At 34.3% G+C, this 18,431-nt stretch overlaps 1 protein-coding gene across 3 annotated transcripts; it reads left to right on the forward strand.

Moving 5' to 3' along the window:
• The first annotated feature begins 210 nt into the window (after positions 1-210).
• LOC130654312 (protein Jade-1-like) lies at positions 211-18,189 on the forward strand. Of its 3 annotated transcripts, XM_057456870.1 has the most exons (21): positions 211-451; positions 3,633-3,746; positions 4,230-4,269; positions 7,894-7,925; positions 8,058-8,134; positions 8,468-8,584; positions 10,790-10,830; positions 10,926-10,970; positions 11,318-11,457; positions 11,660-11,715; positions 11,817-11,906; positions 12,198-12,260; positions 12,501-12,622; positions 13,418-13,520; positions 13,678-13,743; positions 15,972-16,073; positions 16,420-16,514; positions 16,601-16,721; positions 16,830-16,895; positions 16,982-17,056; positions 17,201-18,189. In XM_057456870.1, exons 3-21 carry the CDS (start codon positions 4,232-4,234, stop codon positions 18,149-18,151), a joined length of 2,400 nt encoding a protein of 799 aa, XP_057312853.1. In that variant the 5' UTR covers positions 211-451; positions 3,633-3,746; positions 4,230-4,231; the 3' UTR covers positions 18,152-18,189. The 3 variants fall into 3 exon arrangements, with proteins under 3 accessions (XP_057312853.1, XP_057312851.1, XP_057312852.1); XM_057456868.1 differs by lacking the exon at positions 3,633-3,746; XM_057456869.1 differs by lacking the exon at positions 211-451 and having other exon boundaries at positions 2,390-3,746.
• The last annotated feature ends 242 nt before the right edge of the window (positions 18,190-18,431 follow it).

Consider the following 18,431-nt stretch of genomic DNA (forward strand, 5'->3'; position numbering starts at 1 on the left):
ACTTGACTTGCTCTTGTCACTTAAATGACAGCCAGTTCTTTATGTCAAAAAAGATGGCAAACAATTCCAATCTGTCAACAAATTTCCGTGGACTTTGAACATTTTAAGCTTTTCAATTTAATACTTTTACATAAAATATCGGCTTTAGCCTCGTTTTAAATTTGAATTTGCTCGATGTTTCAATATCTTTTAAGTGGATTTGCTCAGGTTTTTTTCTGACCTTGAAGACTGAAAAAGTTCTGGGGGAAATGGCGCCGTTCCAAGATGCTAGAGGGAAAGGAAGTCTCCCAATTTTTGCTAAAAGATTAAAGGCTAGTTAGCAGTCTACCCTAAATCCTAATTTTGTTCCTTACTACAGACTCTATCCTTAGCCCAGGCAGCTCTGTTTTTACCGCGGACAACATTTTCTTCATGGGTATGACTTCAACACAGCAGAAAGATAGCTTTGAAGGTTTGGAAATATTTTACCAGTCATGACTAACACGCATGTTCCTTGCCTAGATTTTAAGCACAAAATGCAATTGTAACAGCTCTGAATATTTTTGGGGTCACATGCCTGTTCTCCTATTGCCATTAAATTTGTAAGAGATATTTGCACTACGAAAAAAAAAACATTCTCCCGCCGTTGGGCAAATGTCACCTGATACACTGTTAAACCAATTACAGGTCCGTATTTTTTAGGGCAGCCCTTAATGACTTGAGGAAAAACAAGCTGTTTATGTGGTCAGCTATTCATAAATAGAGGGTGTAATCTTTGTTTTCTGATTTTAAACCTGACATGTTGTTAGTGTATACTGCCTAATTACGTGATTATCTAAACAAACAGCTCTGGCAATGATCTGGGAACTCAACATAACTTCATGGTTTTGACTACAAGCCATCCCCAGAAATATCTTTGCAAAAATGCAAGTAAACAAGGTGGGCCTTTTAAAAACGAAAAGCGACGATAGAAATGTTTTTTAAGATCGCTTTTTAAAAGTTTAAAATCGCTTTTTAAAAGTTTAAAATCGAAAAGGGGCTATAGAAATGTTTTTTTTAGATCGTATTTTAAAAGTTTAAAAACGAAAAGCAGCGATAGAAATGTTTTTTAAGATCGCTTTTTAAAAGTTTGAATGTAATCTACCGCGGACGTGAAACTCGCATGAATAGTTACACAGAATAATAACATTGCAATAGCTTTTGCTTTTTTAGGACAATAATTGCCTCGCTAATAAACAATTGCCACACGCGATTGATTGTTTAATCACAATAGGTTGCAAGATCAATTTTAGCAATCTATTTTGCGCGAACTCTTTTGAAATTTTTAATTGCAGTAATTAAGCGGGTTTTTTGGATCGCATTTTAAACGTTTATAAATGAAAAGAGGCGATAGAAATGTTTTTTTAAATCGCATTTTAAAAGTTTATAAACGTAAAGCGGCAATGTTTTTTTAGATTGCATTTTATAAGTTTATAAACAAAAGCGGTTATAGAAATGTTTTTTTAGATTGCATTTTAAAAGTTTATAAACAAAAAGTGATATTTAATAGTTGTGAACAATGCTTCTCCTATGTTTCTCAAATTAAACGTGCTGGAATCTTTTTAAGTAATTAAATCAACAATACATTCTCGCGCAATGTATTATAAAACTTTGTGAAAGATTTTTATTATTTAATTACTTCACGCTAATACGTAAAGGAATAGCTTATCAATGCGTTTACACAATGCATCTAGTTATTACAAGAAATATAATTGCTCTGATATTTTTTCGTGAGCCATCCACCATGCAAAGGTGTGATATTAGCGCATACGCGGTAGATTACATTCAGACTGTACTATAACTTATTAATCACTCTTTCAATAACTTTCATTACTTGATCAACCAACTTCAAACCTCTATAGTTACCTCTTTCTAATGCATCACCCTTGCCCTTGAAACAATTCACTATTACACTCGACTGCCACTCACTCGGAATAACACCATCATTTATAATCTGATTAGCAAGACTTGTGATAAACTCAACTTCAATATATCCAGATGCTTTTACCATCTCCTGCAGCCTTGCCAATCTTCAATTTCCTAATAGCCTCCACTACCCATTCTGTCTTGATCTGAATAGCTGGCCCTTCTACAATATCATCATCAGACAAATTATCCTCATCCCAATCAAACTCAGTGTTTAGCAACCTCTGATAATAATTCATCCAAGCTACCCTTTTCTCCTCCTCTGTGCTAGCCAAAACACCTTCATCATTACATATTCCTTTTTCACCTACAACATCTTGATTAGTCTTCTTCATTTGCTTTGCTATCTTGAATACCTCATTGCGCTGGTCTTCCCCCTCTTAACACATCTGCAAATCTGTTTCTCTCTGCTTCTGATTTTGCCTGATATCCCACTGTACGAGCCTGATGCTTAGCTTCTAAGTAAATATTTTTACTACCACCTGACTTCCACTCTTTCCAAAGTTTCCTCTTTACTTTATACACTGCTCAACCTAATTATTCCGCCACCAGGTCTGTCTATGTCTAGCTGGTCCTTTCGTCTACCCGCAGCTATCATCAGAAGCTTCTAGAAGACAATTCTTTAAAGTAGTCCAAGTACTTTCAACTTTGTCACTATCACACTGACCATTGTTGGCTAATTGATGAACTTTTGCACTAAATTGTCTTGCTACAATCTCTTCCTTCAGCTTCCAGACTTTACGACGGGGCCTGTACTTTCCCTCGGCTTCGTTAACACTCGTCAAGATAATATCACAAACCAGCAAGCTATGCTGGGAAACACACTTCCCCCGATATAACTTTCATGTCCTTCATCACTTTCTTGTCTGACTTTCTAACCAGGAAGTAATCTGTGTCTTACAGCCACCTGACTCATATGTTATCAGCCTACTCTGTCTCTTACTGAATGATGTGTTGCAAACCACCATGTCCGTTGCCATTCCAAACTCAGGCAACCTCTCCCCTTCCTTATTTCTGCTCCCAAATCCATAGCCTCCATGCACACCTCTATAACCTTCAGATGTTCCCAACATGACCATTAAAGTCGCCGCGCACCATGACAAGTTCAGTGTCTCCAAACTTTGATGTGACTGCTATTAACTCATCATAAAACTTATCTTTATCTTCCTCACTGAGTCCACACTGTGGAGCATAAACTGAAAGAAAAGTGACAATCCTATTACCTATTAAAAACTTTACCACTATAATACGATTATTAACACGCATAACTTCTATTACTTTTTCTACCCACTTCTCTGCAACCAATATGCCAACTCCTCCATATCCATCACTATTACCAATCCAAAAAAGCTTATACCTTGCCCTCCTACTTACCACAAATCTCACTGAAGCTCCTCTCCACCTGACTTCCTGAACACAACACATATCAACAGATCTACGTTCTAACATTTCAACTATTTCACCTGCTCCACCTCTCAGAGTACTAACATTTACACTAGCCATCCTCAACCTAGTGTTATCTACCTTGTTATGTGATAGCTGGGTAACGGTCTGACAATGCTCACACCTGACATCTTTCCTATCATGCGTGACACCTTCACTCCTTAGAGTTCCAGACTCGTTTACCCAGTTTGTCTGATCAACTGTCCTTACGGCCTTTAATAATGAGTGTTGGCATTGTTTTACAGCTGGATGCCCTTCCTAGCACCAACCGTTCACAGACTGGACTGGGTGTTGTATAAAGTTACACCATCACTATGTGGCATTTCATGGGACTTCCACAATCGCCCCTTTAAACTAAGGTATGGTGGAGGACGTTCAACTCCTCTCTTGTCTCTTAAAGAGACCCTTCACCCTGTGGCATTCTAACCCGAGAGACTTGCATTTTAGCTGCTAGCTGCCAGAAACCTGTTGGCTTACTACAAGTGCTGACACTGCATACATAAATTAATTTAGGTGCACAATGCACTGTGTGCCAGATGAAAAACTCATGGCTAGGCCTGGTTGCTCTATTTTTTATGTAATAAAGAGCATCTCTTCATTTGTGCATTGTGTGTCGTGGTCTTGACAAAAAAAAATATGGCGTTATTTAACTTTTGTATGGATACTTTGTTGTCCCAACATTTGCCAAATCAGAAATCTAAAAGGCTTTTTGCTGCAGAGAATTTCGGCTGGTCAAAAAAATGATGAGCAGTATTATAGGTTAAATAAGATTTTACAAGTAAGGTTGGCTATCTAAACCCTGGTATTTTTATTTTTATTCAAACTACCTTTTGTTTTTTTAGCTATGGACATGAGGATGGCTGTTGCTGTGGATGAAAAGTAGTAAGTTAAATATATGTACTTGTTATCTAGTCTTGACAATTTTGATTTTTAATTAAAATGCTACATTTTGTGTTTTTTTTCATTTTTGCCGAAAAAATTACCGCTTTACTTTTTATGTCCCCTTCAAGGGTTGACAAATCAATTACAGTACAGTTTAGATTTGTAAGCACCCATCTAAGGCGTGGTCAGTTGTTTTTTATCGCAAATCATTGCATATTTTTATATATATAAATAAAAATTTTGACATTTAATCTATATTATAATACCTGTATACGTCTGTCACGCAAAATGGTACCGCAAGTAGTGAGACACCTGCAATGCAGTATAAAAAGAACAGGGAAACCCGTGGATTTTTCCACGGGCAACCAACTAGTTATAATTAAATTTATTAACTTTTTTTTTTTTTTTTGGGGGGGGGGGGTGGTTAGCGAAAAGCTTACAAACAAATTTAAATATTACATGTGCTGAAAGTGGACATTTTATTGTTCATACCTGGTTTATGAGTTATAATAAAAGGACAACAGGAGAACTAAATAGGAATCTTATTTTGCAGTTGATCTTTGCATGGATTCACTTCACGTCAAAATAGCATTTTCAGTTTTTATTTTTGGTGCATGTTAACGAAGTTTAGATTCACAACATGTACAGGCTCCAAGCATGTACATATTTGATGCCATTGGTTTGTTTAATTTGTTAAAATTTGGAAATTGTGGATACTGTAAGGTTTATAATAATAATAATAATAATAATAATAATAATAATAATAATAATAATAATAATAATAATAATAATAATAATAATAATAATAATAATAATAATAATAATAATAATAATAACAATAAATATTTAAAGTGGCTAGCCCAGAAAATCACAAAAACCTATAGTTAGTGGATTGTTTCCATTGGGGGCCACTAGAACAGAAAAAGAAACAAAAAATGATAAACCTTAGACTGCCAATCAAACAAACATAGTAACATTTATAATCTGTGAAAATTGAATAGAAAAAGAATAAAAAAGAAAAATTGAAAAGTTAAAAAGTGATCTCCATTAGAATTTGCCAAATACATTAGACATAGAAATCTTAAAAGAAAGCAGACTTCCATCACAGGTCACTTGGTCTGGAAGATTATTCTACACTTTTGCAGCTCTAAATAAGAAGGCTCTTTTGCCAAATTCTGGGTTGACCAAGGGAAGTGTGAACCTGTTTTTTGAAGCCCCTCTTGTTTGATGATTATGACAGTTTTTTGTCAAAAGGAATTTTGAGCGTATGTAATCAGGAGCAATGTGATTCATTTCTTTGAAAACTAATATGGCATCGTTTTTGATGAGTAAATTATTCATGGAATATTCCCTCTCTCTCCCAAGAAAGGTACGGACACATTTTAATCGTTTTTCTAGTTTTCCCAATCTACCTTGGGTGGCACAAGACCATGCCGATGAGCAGTAGTTGAAATATGGCATGACAAGTGCATTAATTAAAAGGTTTTTTGTGTGAGGTGTTAAACAGGATGCAATGGTTCTAATTTTAGAATATTTAATTATTATTTTTCTATTTATGTCATTAATGTGCTCTTCCCATTGCATTTTTTGATCAAATGTTACCCCAAGATATTTAACTTTTTTGCTCCTCTTCAAAGGAATACCCATATAGTTGATAGTTTTGTTTTCTACTTTTTTTAACTGGTTGTGGTTGCCGAAAAAGATTGTTTTAGTTTTGTCCGTATTAATAGTCATTTTGTTATTATTCAGCCAGAGGTCAACTTGCGAAAGTTCTAACTCGACCTGGGAGACAAGGGTATCCAAGTTTTAAAATAATTATTGCATCGTCTGCATATAGATGGTGGTAGTTTAAATTGATAACAGATTTTAAGTCATCAATATACAAAAGAAAGAGCATGGGTCCCAACATAGATCCCTGAGGCACCCCAAGTGTCTTCATGAAGCAGATCTGATCCTGTGTCGTTCACAAGAGTCAGCTGCATTTGGCCCGTTAAGTAGGACTCGAACCAGTCAAAGGCAGCATCTCTGATGCCAAAACACCATAGTTTTTTTAACAAGATTTTATGTGTCAAAAGCTTTTTTAAGGTCAATGAGCACAGCACAAACAAAGTTATGTTGGTCAAGCTCAGTAAGAATAAAGTCAGAGACATCGACTACTGCAGTTTCTGTGGAAAAGAGTTTGCGAAATCCGGACTGTCTGTCATTAAGGAAGTTGTGCTCAGAAATAAAATGAGACATTTGCTCATGCACTAACTTTTCAAAAAATTTCATAGGAATTGGCAAAATGGAGATAGGCCGATAATTAGTAGGATCTGTTTTATTGCCACTTTTAAAAATAGGCGAGACCCTTTTCTACTTCCAACATTTAGGTACATAACCAGTAAATAAAGATTTGTTAAAAAGAATTGATAAATAAATACTCAAAGTGACAAACCTGCTTTTAGCAGTCGTGAAGTTTTAGTGAACTAATTATTTTTTTGACACTTTTGGTCTTTGAGCCAACCGAAAAACGTGTCCGCTAACAGGTGGATTGACATTAGTAGTGTCAAAAGAAAATTTAGAGGCTAGTTTGGCACCAGAAGTTTCCGTACCATCGTTTTGGACTACTTGTTTTTCGAGGTAGTATTGCCTGACTTATCGGGAACCAGTTTATTTAGGGTTTTCCAAAGTTGTTTTGGCCGTTTTTGAAAGTCCTGCACAACGTCATTATAGTACTTGTTTTTGAGTCGATTTTTGAGACCTATTCTGGTTCCTTTTTTGTTTGAAAGCTTCCCAGTCTATGATGGATTTTGTTTTTAATGCTTTCCGTTTAAGAAGTCTCTTTCTTTGATGGCTGTTATTAATTCATCAGTGACCCATGCCTCAACACTGCCAGAAAATCTATGTGTTTTGAAAGGGGCATGTTTGTCAGCCACTATTTGAACATTTTTATTCAGTTTCTCACATGCTTCATCAAGGTCATCATAATTATTAAAATATGACCAGAAAAGCCTCTTCACTGAAGTTCTTGTAGCTACGAACCTTGATAGTTTTAGGTTCAAATTTTGGCGTTTTGAATTTTTTGATCACATAAACTAAATTGTGATCACTGATGCCTAAATCCATGACACCAGTTTTAGAAATACAAGAACTGTTAGAAAGTATCAAGTCTATAAGAGTGCTACTATTTTCAGTAACACAAGTTGTTCCTTAATATGTTGTTTTAGGAAAAGAGTGGAGCATAATTCCTTTATTTTGGAGGAAAAAGCATATTTTTGAAAGCATGTTACAGTTAAAATCTCCCAAGATAAAAACTTCATTTTCTTTTGGGAGTTTATTAAAACACTGTTTAAAATGAGTACACAGGTTTTCAGTACTCTGCAAATCACTGCCTCCAGGTGGCTTGTAAACCCCCCTAAGGCTGTTTTAAGGAGTAGGGGACATTCACAGGGCAAGCAGTAAGTCACTAACATCATTGCTAAGTAATAACTTGTTACTGCAGGAAGTTAAAGTGTTTGGTTTTTTGTTCTTAATCCTATTAAACACAATTTTTATACCTGTTGTGAAACTTATTTTTGTAAAACTTGTTTTTGCAGATTTGGCCCAAATAGTAATGTTATCACGGTTAAATGTTTTCTCTTTTAGTATCACTAGATCCTACTTCAAAGAAGAAAAGAGTAAGTAATACACTCATGAATATCTTTTGTTTTGTTGCTAATATTTGATTATTTTTGAAAGTTAAATTGTATAAAGTAAAGATTTTTTTCTTCGTGCAAACCTTGTCTTATGTACAACCTACTTCATCTTAGATGCTGACTCGTCTATTCCATCTAAGAAAAACTCCTCAAAAAATTCCAAGAATAAACTGGGTAGAAAGTTAGCAGAGGTATGAACACAATAGTTTATGGTATGAAAGAAAGTTAAAGGGGTTAACATTTTGTGAGTTTTGTCAGTTTCAAAAAAATTGGAAACCTCGTGAAATTAAATTTTTTTTTTTGAAAAACAATTTTTCCATTTGGTCAGCACATACATTATATAATAGAGCATGATCAAATCCTTTTTTTGCAAAATTTTAAAAATTTATTTCTTGCAAAATATAGGACTTTACTAACTTTTTTTCAATTTTTTTTTACAAAAAATATATATGTAAAATAAAACTGACTCTAATAAGGCTTTAATAGAGCAAATAACCAATCAACACATGTCATACAAACTTTAGGTCTTTCGCACTGACTTTATAACTGCTATGAAAATACCAGACTCACAACAACTACCACCAGGGGAACACTTGATGTTAAAAGATACATGGAGGCAAGAATGGGAAAAGGGTGTGCAGGTATTGTGTATTTTTTATTACTTTTGTTGCTCTTCAATTTCTTTTGTGGATTAGTTTTCAGTTTGCTGATTTTTTTTTAATTTTTTTTTAAATGGAGTTTGAAACTTTTATTTTCTCTTAGATGTAAAATAATAGGCATGCACAAACATTATTTTTCATTAAAGGTAGTGACTGCTTGAAATTTCTAATGGCTATATTAACCTATATTCGTACACTGACAAAGAAAACTGCTACCTTTCCCTTTAATCTTTCATAAAAAAAACATAAACAAAACTTTATTTCATGTGGCCATGTCAAAGCACAGCCTTGTTCATTCTCAATGCTTGCGCAGTTAGAGACTGGGTAAAAAATTTAATTTGCATAATCATGCGTTTGTCATCAGTGGTCATATACTACTTTCGGGACTGAAAGCAAAAAAAACATAAATCCCCTGAGTAACACTTTTATTCCTTGTGGGATACATATGTAGGTTGCATTCTAGTCGTTCGATACATTCTTTAAATTTTTTTAAAACAATTTCAATAAAAATGGCAATTAAAAGCAATAAAATTAATGTTATTGGCTTTCAATATGAACCCGTAAGAACATGTGGCTCGGAAACCCAGCCTAGTTTTAATGATTCGGAAAAGGTGTATGTTGTGTTATACCCTCTTGTATTGTGAATAGGATAGTCAAGAGTACCCTAGTCCCGACGAAGGGGGATTGTTCTTGGAGAGGAGAGGAGGCAAGGAAAACTAATGAAATGATAATGAAAAAATAACTCTACGGGTTCTTATAAATGACAATTTTATTCTTTGTATTTCAAGGAGTTCTCAATGATTTTATCCCTGTCAGGCTGCTCTGTCGGTGCAAATTTTTGTCGCATTGATGTTTTCTTCTCTTTTTTTCACTAACTTTCTTACCACTTGATTGAGTGTTTGATGTTTTCGCATTGATGTTTTCTTCTCTTTTTTTCACTAACTTTCTTACCACTTGATGCACGTACAATGACCTTCTTAATGATATATCTTAGATATCCAAACTCCTTCTCCTTTTCCTCGCCACACACCTCTTTGTCGGTTTCGAATAGCACACAGAAAATAAGGGTTTGATAGTGTCTTCCTCGTCTATTTGAACTTTTTAAAGGGGAAAATAGAGTTTAGAGTAAATTTATGTGATAATCAGACTTGTTTTCAATAATTTCCTGACAACCTCGTTCCCACCTTACTAACCTGTTCTCGGTTGCAATTATCAAAGTCTAACTTCTTTGTGTGATTTTTTTCTGTTCTTTTTTTCGAACTTATTCTTTCCTTTAGTTTCTCCTTATGAGGATATAGTGATGGCACCAAAAATGGTCAGAGCGTAGTCTCCTATATTTCGGAGGATTAACTTTGCCTATTGCTTGGAACCATGCTTTCCATAAATTCATAAATTTTTAGGAAAGCGAAAGAAACTTCTATCTTCTTTACGCTGACTTTTATTACTGCAACCATACGCAGCACACGATGCCATGATTCTTCCACAAACCCAATGATTTGGTGGCATCCTATCGGGATGTAAAACTTGGGCCCGGTTTCATGCAAATATTTCCAAACACTTATATTTGAAACTCGGGCTGACATTGCAGCTTTACCTAATTAGTATATAATAAACATTTTAAATACTTTTTGTCGATAAAAAATCCAAAAATGTATTTGGTTGCACGATATAACAGTAATTTCGTTCCCGTATTTTTTCTTTCTCTTTACATAATTTTTTCCCAATGTGTACAAGGCCCTTCATTTTTTCAAAGTTTTAAAGGAAAAAACAAAGTAATAAATTATTCATTCGAATCTAACCTCTTGGTGACAGGGGTAAAACTCACATTTGTTTTTTTGATAAATACATTCATTTCCTTGAGACCTCTTGGTTTTGTGTTTTGATGGAATATGACCACTGACGTAAATGGAAAACATATTACAAAAGTCTTGTTTTTGTGCACAGCGCTGATTTCAAAATGGGGAATGTGATCTGAAGCATGGAGCATCGGAAGCTTCAAAAATCAGAAAAACAACATTACAGCTTGGAAGTTTTGTTCTTCAACTTTTAAATTGAAATTCGTAAATAGTAAGATTTGATCTCTCAGTTAACTGAATACTCGATTTAAGCAGTCACTACCTTTAAATGACAATATTTTATAGGAACCATAATGTAAAAGCTTTGATTGGTGTAATTGTTGCTATTTAGGTTCCTGTCAACCCTGAAAAGTTACTGAACCCAATCTCCAGGTAAGCAAGGAACAAATTTGAAAACAATTTTTTTATATCAGAAAAACACAAGTTTGCTTAAATATAATTTAATGTAATTAATTTTTCACTATTAGGAAACTGGACATAGACATACCAAGAGACGAGGTTTCATTTTCTTTGTAAGTTTCACATTTAAACTAAAATGTTGCAAAGAAATAAATAATTATCAAAATAATGTTCTTGAGTTTTTCATGTTTGTCTAAATTTATCTATGTTATAACTTTCTTTCCAACTTTCTCTCTGTCCTTCTGTTTGTGAACTAATTTAAAAATGGGGTTTTTCCACCTATAATCATAGTGATAACTCTTGTCCAAGTAAATTTCATTGAACAAGGATGCGCAAAACACCGATGTGGTGATGTGATGCCAATTATGTATGACGGGTGACCCCACTGTGGAATTTTGCACGAGCTAACAGCTAGTCTCTTTATTTTTCTAACAATTTATTATACTTTTTTTCTTGGTAGGCCTGAAGAGTTTTTACAATTTGACCAGCAGAAATATATTGCCTCAATTGATAGAAGCAACACTTCTTGTAATTACGACCTGGATGATGTCGATGTTAGGTGGCTAAAAAATATGTCATCTATTCGAACTTTAAAGAAAAGTGAGTAATATTATTATTACTTTGTTGACATTTTTTATTTATTATTTTTTTTAACGGAAGATCAATCTTTTCCTATTTTATTAAACTTTTTCTTTACCCATAAATCCAATAATAATCATTAAACAATCTTCAAAAGTGAAAAAATAGTTTCCTTTAGTTTTGGGTTTTAGTATGCCATTATATTTCTTATTTTTCTGATTAGCTACTGATGTTGACGAATTAACCATGGAACGTGCGATAACCTTTTTTGAACGCCAGGTATCACAATCATAAGCACATCAGTTTTAAGTGGCATTTTACTGTTCAAATTTAGTGACTTTTACATAGAGGTTGTCTGAAAATTTTGTTTTCGATTTTAGTGTTTTGAAAAAATGGCACATGCTGTTGCAACAAAGGAAGGCCTCAGTATTGAGTATGATGAATCCACAACTTGTAATGTCTGTTTATCGGTATGCTTTTGCAATTTGTTCGAAGTACTGCCTTCATCTTTCAAATCGATAAGCTAAATCAAGTGTCAAAATAAAAACATTTAATATATAGACTGACCGTGTTTGTGTCTTCTTAATCATATGGTTGTTAAATTATTCTCTGTCAAAACTCCTGGATAATGATTTTTCAGAACTTTAGGAAACACCTGGAATTTACTTTTTGAAAACGAGTGACCGACTTGTTCGAGATGCCTATTTATTAAGAAGACAAAAATTTAATTGAAAATAGCAATCTTATCTCATTCTTTTCAGCCTGATGCAGAAGATGGCAATGAAATTATATTCTGTGATGCTTGCATGATGTGTGCTCATCAGGTTGGTTTACCTTATTAACTTACACCCTAACCTACTCGGACACCTAATTAATGATCGGTCACAAAAAAATCAAAATTTCAATGAATTATCTAGAATTTGTGAGGTGATAATTAACGTTAAATTTGAGTGTCACTGGAAACACGAAAACACACACATTCATATGAAATAAAAACACTTTGTGTAAAAGTGGTAATTTTATGAAGCAAAAGACAATATTTAACAGGTTCGTTCTTTTTTTAGCATTGTTATGGAGTGCTAGAAATTCCTGAGGGAACATGGTTGTGTAACCCTTGTTCTCGTGGAATATTATCACCGCCTTGTTGTTTATGTCCCAACAAAGGAGGAGCAATGAAACGAATTAAGTAGGTGCTTTATCTTCTACTGAATTTTAGTTGAAAGTTTAACTCATCGTTTAATAACTTTAAAAATATTACCACTTATCTGTTCAGTCATTGCCATTAAATACTATAAATATTATCATGTCTTGAACAGGCCTAGAATTACCCAATCGTATTTGTAAATATAGAAGAATTTGTTTTGTTTTTTACTTTAAGGAAGAAACCTTTGCGAAAGAAACTTTCGCATGTAAAAAAAATAGTCAAATTAAAGGGAATAACTTTTGTGAATGACCCTTTTAAATTTTTCGGAAGAAGTAACTTTCGTGAACGATTATTTTAATGATTTTTTGCAAGAACGTTTGAGATGGGCGTAGGTGTTGATTGTTATATGTTTAAGAAGGTTTTAAACGTGTAAAGTTGCAATTCAATGTCATCAACGAAAAAATCACATGATTTGGAATCGATTTAAAGAGTTAGTTAGCTGTTATTACATGAAACCTTAAACAATAAGAGGGAAAGTGAAAGTTTTGTTATGTCATAAAGAAATTCCAGAATAAATAAGTGTTCGCGAGAATTAACTTGTCTATAGCCTAGCCTATTTTATTATATTTTAAGGAAATACATTTTCACGCTTAAGCCTTTTAAGAATATTTTTAACTTTCACGATTTAGGGCAAAATTGGTTATTGCTAGTTTTAAAAACGATTTATTCCTTAGTCAAGGTCTTCTTGAGTTCTTTGAATAATGACTTCAGATTAAGCTATCGTGATATGGTGAAATATTTAAGAGAAAACACAGATCTAATTATTATTTTTTTTAGAGATTCATACGAATGGATTCATGTTATTTGTGCGTGGTGGGTGCCGGAAGTGAAAATAGAAGACGTCAGATACATCGAGAGAATCACTAAAGATAAAATACCGGTAGGTTAAGATTTTTTTTATTACGGTGGTTCCTGGTACCATATGTACCAGTGTCTAACTTAATTTTCCTATGAAACACAACCTGAAACCACAAACCAAACAATTTTTGTACAAGTGGAAGCGTATTGACACAGTAAATTTCTGTTATTTTCTTTAGCCCAGTAGATGGAACTTGAGTTGTAGCGTTTGTCGTGAAAAAATCGGAGCGTGTGTTCAATGTTCGGTAAGTATATTTATACAAGCTTCAAAATTTAGGTGTCTTTTAGAGGGTGGGTTGGAGGATTTTGTGGGAATTTGAAACTTCCCCTAAGAGGATATTTTCGTTGCGTTAGGGAGATATGATTTAGCTTTTTTAAATTTTTTGCTTCTTCGATTATCTTGTATACACGCCTGAATGAAATCTACTGTGCATCTCTTTTTCTACTGCTCTTTTTTCTTTCAAATAGCGATTAAACAGTCTGTCACTGTTCGGATTGTAATTTCTACTTAAAAAAGTTCTTCGTTTTACTTTCTTCCGCCGGTTGTTATCGTTCTGGAATTTTATTTCGTATTCAATATGCGTGTTATCGGTGTCCTTATTTAAAACAGTTGCATCGTTTGAACTGCATGCTGGTATCGCATCCTGCGTTGTTGATATATTGTCTGGTTCGTTAAATTCACTATTTAAAATTTCAACTGTTTCATCCTCCATAAATGTGTCTGACCCCTTGTCTTGTTTAACCAAATCTGCATTTGTATCTTCCTTGCGTTGATTTTCTTCGTCGTTATTAGTTAATGCACCATCTTCTTCCTTGTTGATATTGCCTTGGGTTCTGCGTGGTTCTATTGATATATTTAAGGTTTCTTTTTGATGACGCTTAACCCTATTATTATCGGAAGTTAGTCGGGTATCGGGTGTTATGACTTCTTTGAACCACTTTCCCATGTGGCGACTATAAAATAAAGCTTTTTTAGCTTTCTTGATATCTTTCTGAGCTCGGCTGATTTCCAACTCGCAGAATCTCTTCTGTTGTTTTCTTTTCATCTCGATGTCCTGTGTGTCTCGTTCTGTTTCTCGCTTAGCATTTTTCAAGATGCGATTCATTTTCGAAAACAAATACTCTCCTTTGTTGTTGTCCCGTCTGCACTCGGGGTAAGGTACGTAGCTGTGTTCTTCAGGAAAATCCACTATCTTCAGTCGTTGTAGCTTCCGTTCCAGGTTATTTGTCATGGCGTGTTGTGTTCTTAATAATCTTGCTAATACTTCATAGAACTAATAGTATTTGCACCAGATGTCTTAGCAGCTAACATTCTCCTGTTCTATAAAAGTAAAATAATATTGGTGTCCTGTTTTGTATGTGTTATGTTCTTTTTTAACTATATCTTAGTTTCCTGAAATTAACATATTCTGTTTTTTAATTATATATCTTAACACTTTTTCCAGTGATTAAAAAACACGTTAATATATTTTTTCTATATTTTTTTTTATAACACATGAATTTGTTTGAAAAAAGAACTGCCACATTAAGAAGTTGGTTCACAATTCTTCACAAGATGATGAACAAGTGAATACCAATCTTCTTTGTTCATACAACTTGCGATTCAAAGATTGAAAAGAAAAACGTAAAAGATTCTTTCAGTTACATTGTGTTTTACCAAAATAAGCTCTTCCCTTTAAATGATAATTACATTCAACAATTCGAAAATGTTGGTTTCAGTAAGAGAGAAAAACAAATTTGCAACGAGACAAGCATCTCTTTACCACAGCTAATTGTCCTCAAGTTAAAATTTCACTTATTACGGTTTTACTTTTACTTCACTAAACAAAATAGACCAAATTTTCCAAAATACAACCAATCACAAGCGAAGACAGTTTCAGAAACCACTCTTAACGTATCACACGCGTCAATATAAAAAAATACATAAAGTTCGTGAAAATAATAATAATAATAGCAACAGACAATCAACGACATTGATCGTTCATAATCTCTTGACAAGATATTCTAATAATAGGTGACACAAAACAATTTAATAATAAAAGAAAACAACGAAGACGAAGTGCATATATAAACGTCGCTAATTAATTATTCGGATTCTTTTGTTAAAAAAAAAACATTTATTTTTTTACAGTTTGAAACAGGTTGAACCTGTAAGCTGTGTCATGTAAACAGTCAAAGTGTAATAAACGCCTGTTACGTTATACTATCCAGTACGATTTGTTCTATCCTAAATAAATCGCAGGTGCTTAACCTGCAGATATATTCCATGTAACCACAAAAAAGTCCACACTAAACTAAACACTTTTATTGTTGGAGTCTTTTTCGAATATATTTGGTTTGTGTTGCACTTTTGTTTGTTTTGATGTGCATTCAGATTTAATGCGTCAAACAAATAACGTATTTTAGTATTTGCTTTAACAGTGCGAATGACGCGTCTCGCTGTGGAGCTCACGTGATTTTGTTCTGCATCTAGGTAAAGCGCTGCGTCCGTGCATATCACATCACGTGTGCTGTGAAGGAAGGCCTTGAAATGAAAACTGTCGTTATACCAGAAAAGAATGATGTGCAGCACATGGTAAGTTTATGTCAAGGGTATAGGTTCGTACACTGAAAATTATCTAAATAAGTAGTTCGGTCATCCAAAACAGTTGATTTAACCCTTTTTTTAAAAAAGATTGATTTCTTTATATTGAGAACTCGTTTTTCAATGATGAAAAAGATTTATGTTGTGCTCCTGTATGTAGCATGCATGCATTAATTTGAGCGCTGTAAGCTACACTATAAAACATCTACTGACACAGTTTTAAGTACCACTAAACTCCTATAGTATTTATTTTTTGTTTTGATTTAGTGGTTTGATCTGATTATTGTGCTCCTTGTACCCCCTGAATTTTTCTGTTATGCACCTTCTTTTTTCATAGTCTTTTTGCTCTAAACACTGCACTCCCGTGCCACCCGAGCAAAATCCCAACAGATCAAAATGTGGCGAAGATATTGAGAATAACCGACTGAAAGAGTGAGTTAGCGATTTTCTAAATTTGAAAAAGAAAATAAATATTAGGGTTTGCATAATTTTCGGAATTAACTATTTGTGTATGTTAGGCTTCGGAAGTTGGAGTCTGAATTTTACACATTGGTATCAATCAAGAAAGCTTCTCGTGAATTGAAAATCAGTAATGAGGCGTGTCGACGCTTACTTTCTTATTGGACCATGAAAAGACGGGTAAGCCGTGTTTTTCGTGAGAGTGGAGATGTGAATTGAGCATTTGAAGGCGTTTCCGGGATATAATCGTGTTGCTATATTCCGTACTTTTTTTCTTGTTTAATACAGGCGAATGATAATGCACCGTTAATACAACTGACATTGGAACAACAAGAAAAACTGAGTGGAAAACAGGTTAGTTCAATTTCTGTTGGTTTGTTTCTTCTTTTTCCGGCCGTGTGAATGATATTTTAACTTTATAAATTTTATTCTTACCATAGGGTGTGGTGTTCATTAACCAACAAAAAACACTTGAGATGGAGAGATTTTTGCACCTTCGTCAGGATTTAGAACGCGTATGTTAGATGTTCGCCCTCGTTGCTATTTTATTTCCGCGTTTTTCTTTTTCTTTAAGCCTCTGTTGTACAGTTTAAGGCGAATAGCGGAGAAGAACGTATCATTTTATTGATATCTCAACATGTGGGTATTGTTTTTTTCAGCTTCGTAACTTGTGCTACATGATCGTGCGTCGCGAGAAGGTACGCAAAGAGTTACATCGCACTTCTATGGAGATATTTTACAAACAGAATGACATACTGCTCGACAAGAACGAAGATTTATCCGGAGACCAAATGGACTTTATAAGACATCGAACTACAAGATTTAGTTGTTTTTCTGAACATTACCAGACTGAAGACCAGTACGAGGCTGAGCACGGAACGAGGCTGGCGCTTTTTGATGAGACTCTAGAAGAGGACGATTTGTTAAACAGCAGTCAAGTTGAAGTTGTTCCTCTAAAAGACATCGAAAAGCGTGTCAGCGATACGCCGCATGAACTAAAAGTGAAGGGAAAGAACGGGATAACAAAGACCGAAAGCGAAAGAAATATATTCGAACTGCTTGTACCGAAGAACGAAGAAAGTTTACCGCAGATGCAGTCTTCTCCGAAAAATTCCGTTGTTGAACATTCTTCCAGTGAGGTAAAAGCGATGTCAACAGTTACTAGGAGGTTGACAGAAACTTATGATATTGCGCCAAGACAGTCAATACATTCATCAAGTAAAGTACATAGCTTGGACACAGAGGTTGCTCCACTGCCAAACGGTTTTGTTGAGAACGGTATTGAGGGTGAGACGAACAAACTAGACGATAAAACGAAGACGTCACGGTTGGTTAAAAAGGGTAAAAAGAGGTTTCGTAATTTGCATAAGTTCGATCAGGCGCAGCGTAGAAACAGTCCACGCTTAAATAAAATAGAAAATGAAAGCAGTTGTGAAATAAACATTGAAACTGCAAACTCTATCGATGGTATTAATAAACAACTTTCAGAAATAATTAGCGAGGCGAAAAGAAGACGATTAAATAGTAGCGGCGATTATGTAACCGAATTTGAAGAGGAACCACCCGACTATGTGCGCGTAACTCGGTCGCGAGTAGCCTCATATTCGTAATAAGCCTTCAATAAATAGTTTGTTTTAGCAAACGAAAATGATAGGTGATTGTCAAATGCTTCAGCCTTTGTTGGAAAATATCCTTGGATCGAATTCAAGTATATATATGTACACTGTTTTTTTGTTTGTTTTTTAAGTTATTAGACCGATGTATATTTACAAAGTATTTCGAAAAATATGAACTGTATTGTACATAACTCGAACTGAAGCAGTAACAAACCTATGATTAAGAGAGGCTTCTGATGACGATGGTTTATCTCACTCCCCGCTTTTTCAAATT

Source organism: Hydractinia symbiolongicarpus, chromosome 8 (assembly GCF_029227915.1).
Source record: "Hydractinia symbiolongicarpus strain clone_291-10 chromosome 8, HSymV2.1, whole genome shotgun sequence".
NCBI lineage: Eukaryota > Metazoa > Cnidaria > Hydrozoa > Anthoathecata > Hydractiniidae > Hydractinia > Hydractinia symbiolongicarpus.

Bases quoted from the DNA above. Each gene is read 5' to 3' on its own strand.
- LOC130654312 (XM_057456868.1), top strand. From the start codon at position 412: ATGGGTATGACTTCAACACAGCAGAAAGATAGCTTTGAAG. The intron at 12,261-12,500 runs GTTGGTTTACCT...TTCTTTTTTTAG, and splicing joins GCATGATGTGTGCTCATCAG to CATTGTTATGGAGTGCTAGA. The intron at 16,722-16,829 runs GTAAGCCGTGTT...TGTTTAATACAG, and splicing joins ATTGGACCATGAAAAGACGG to GCGAATGATAATGCACCGTT.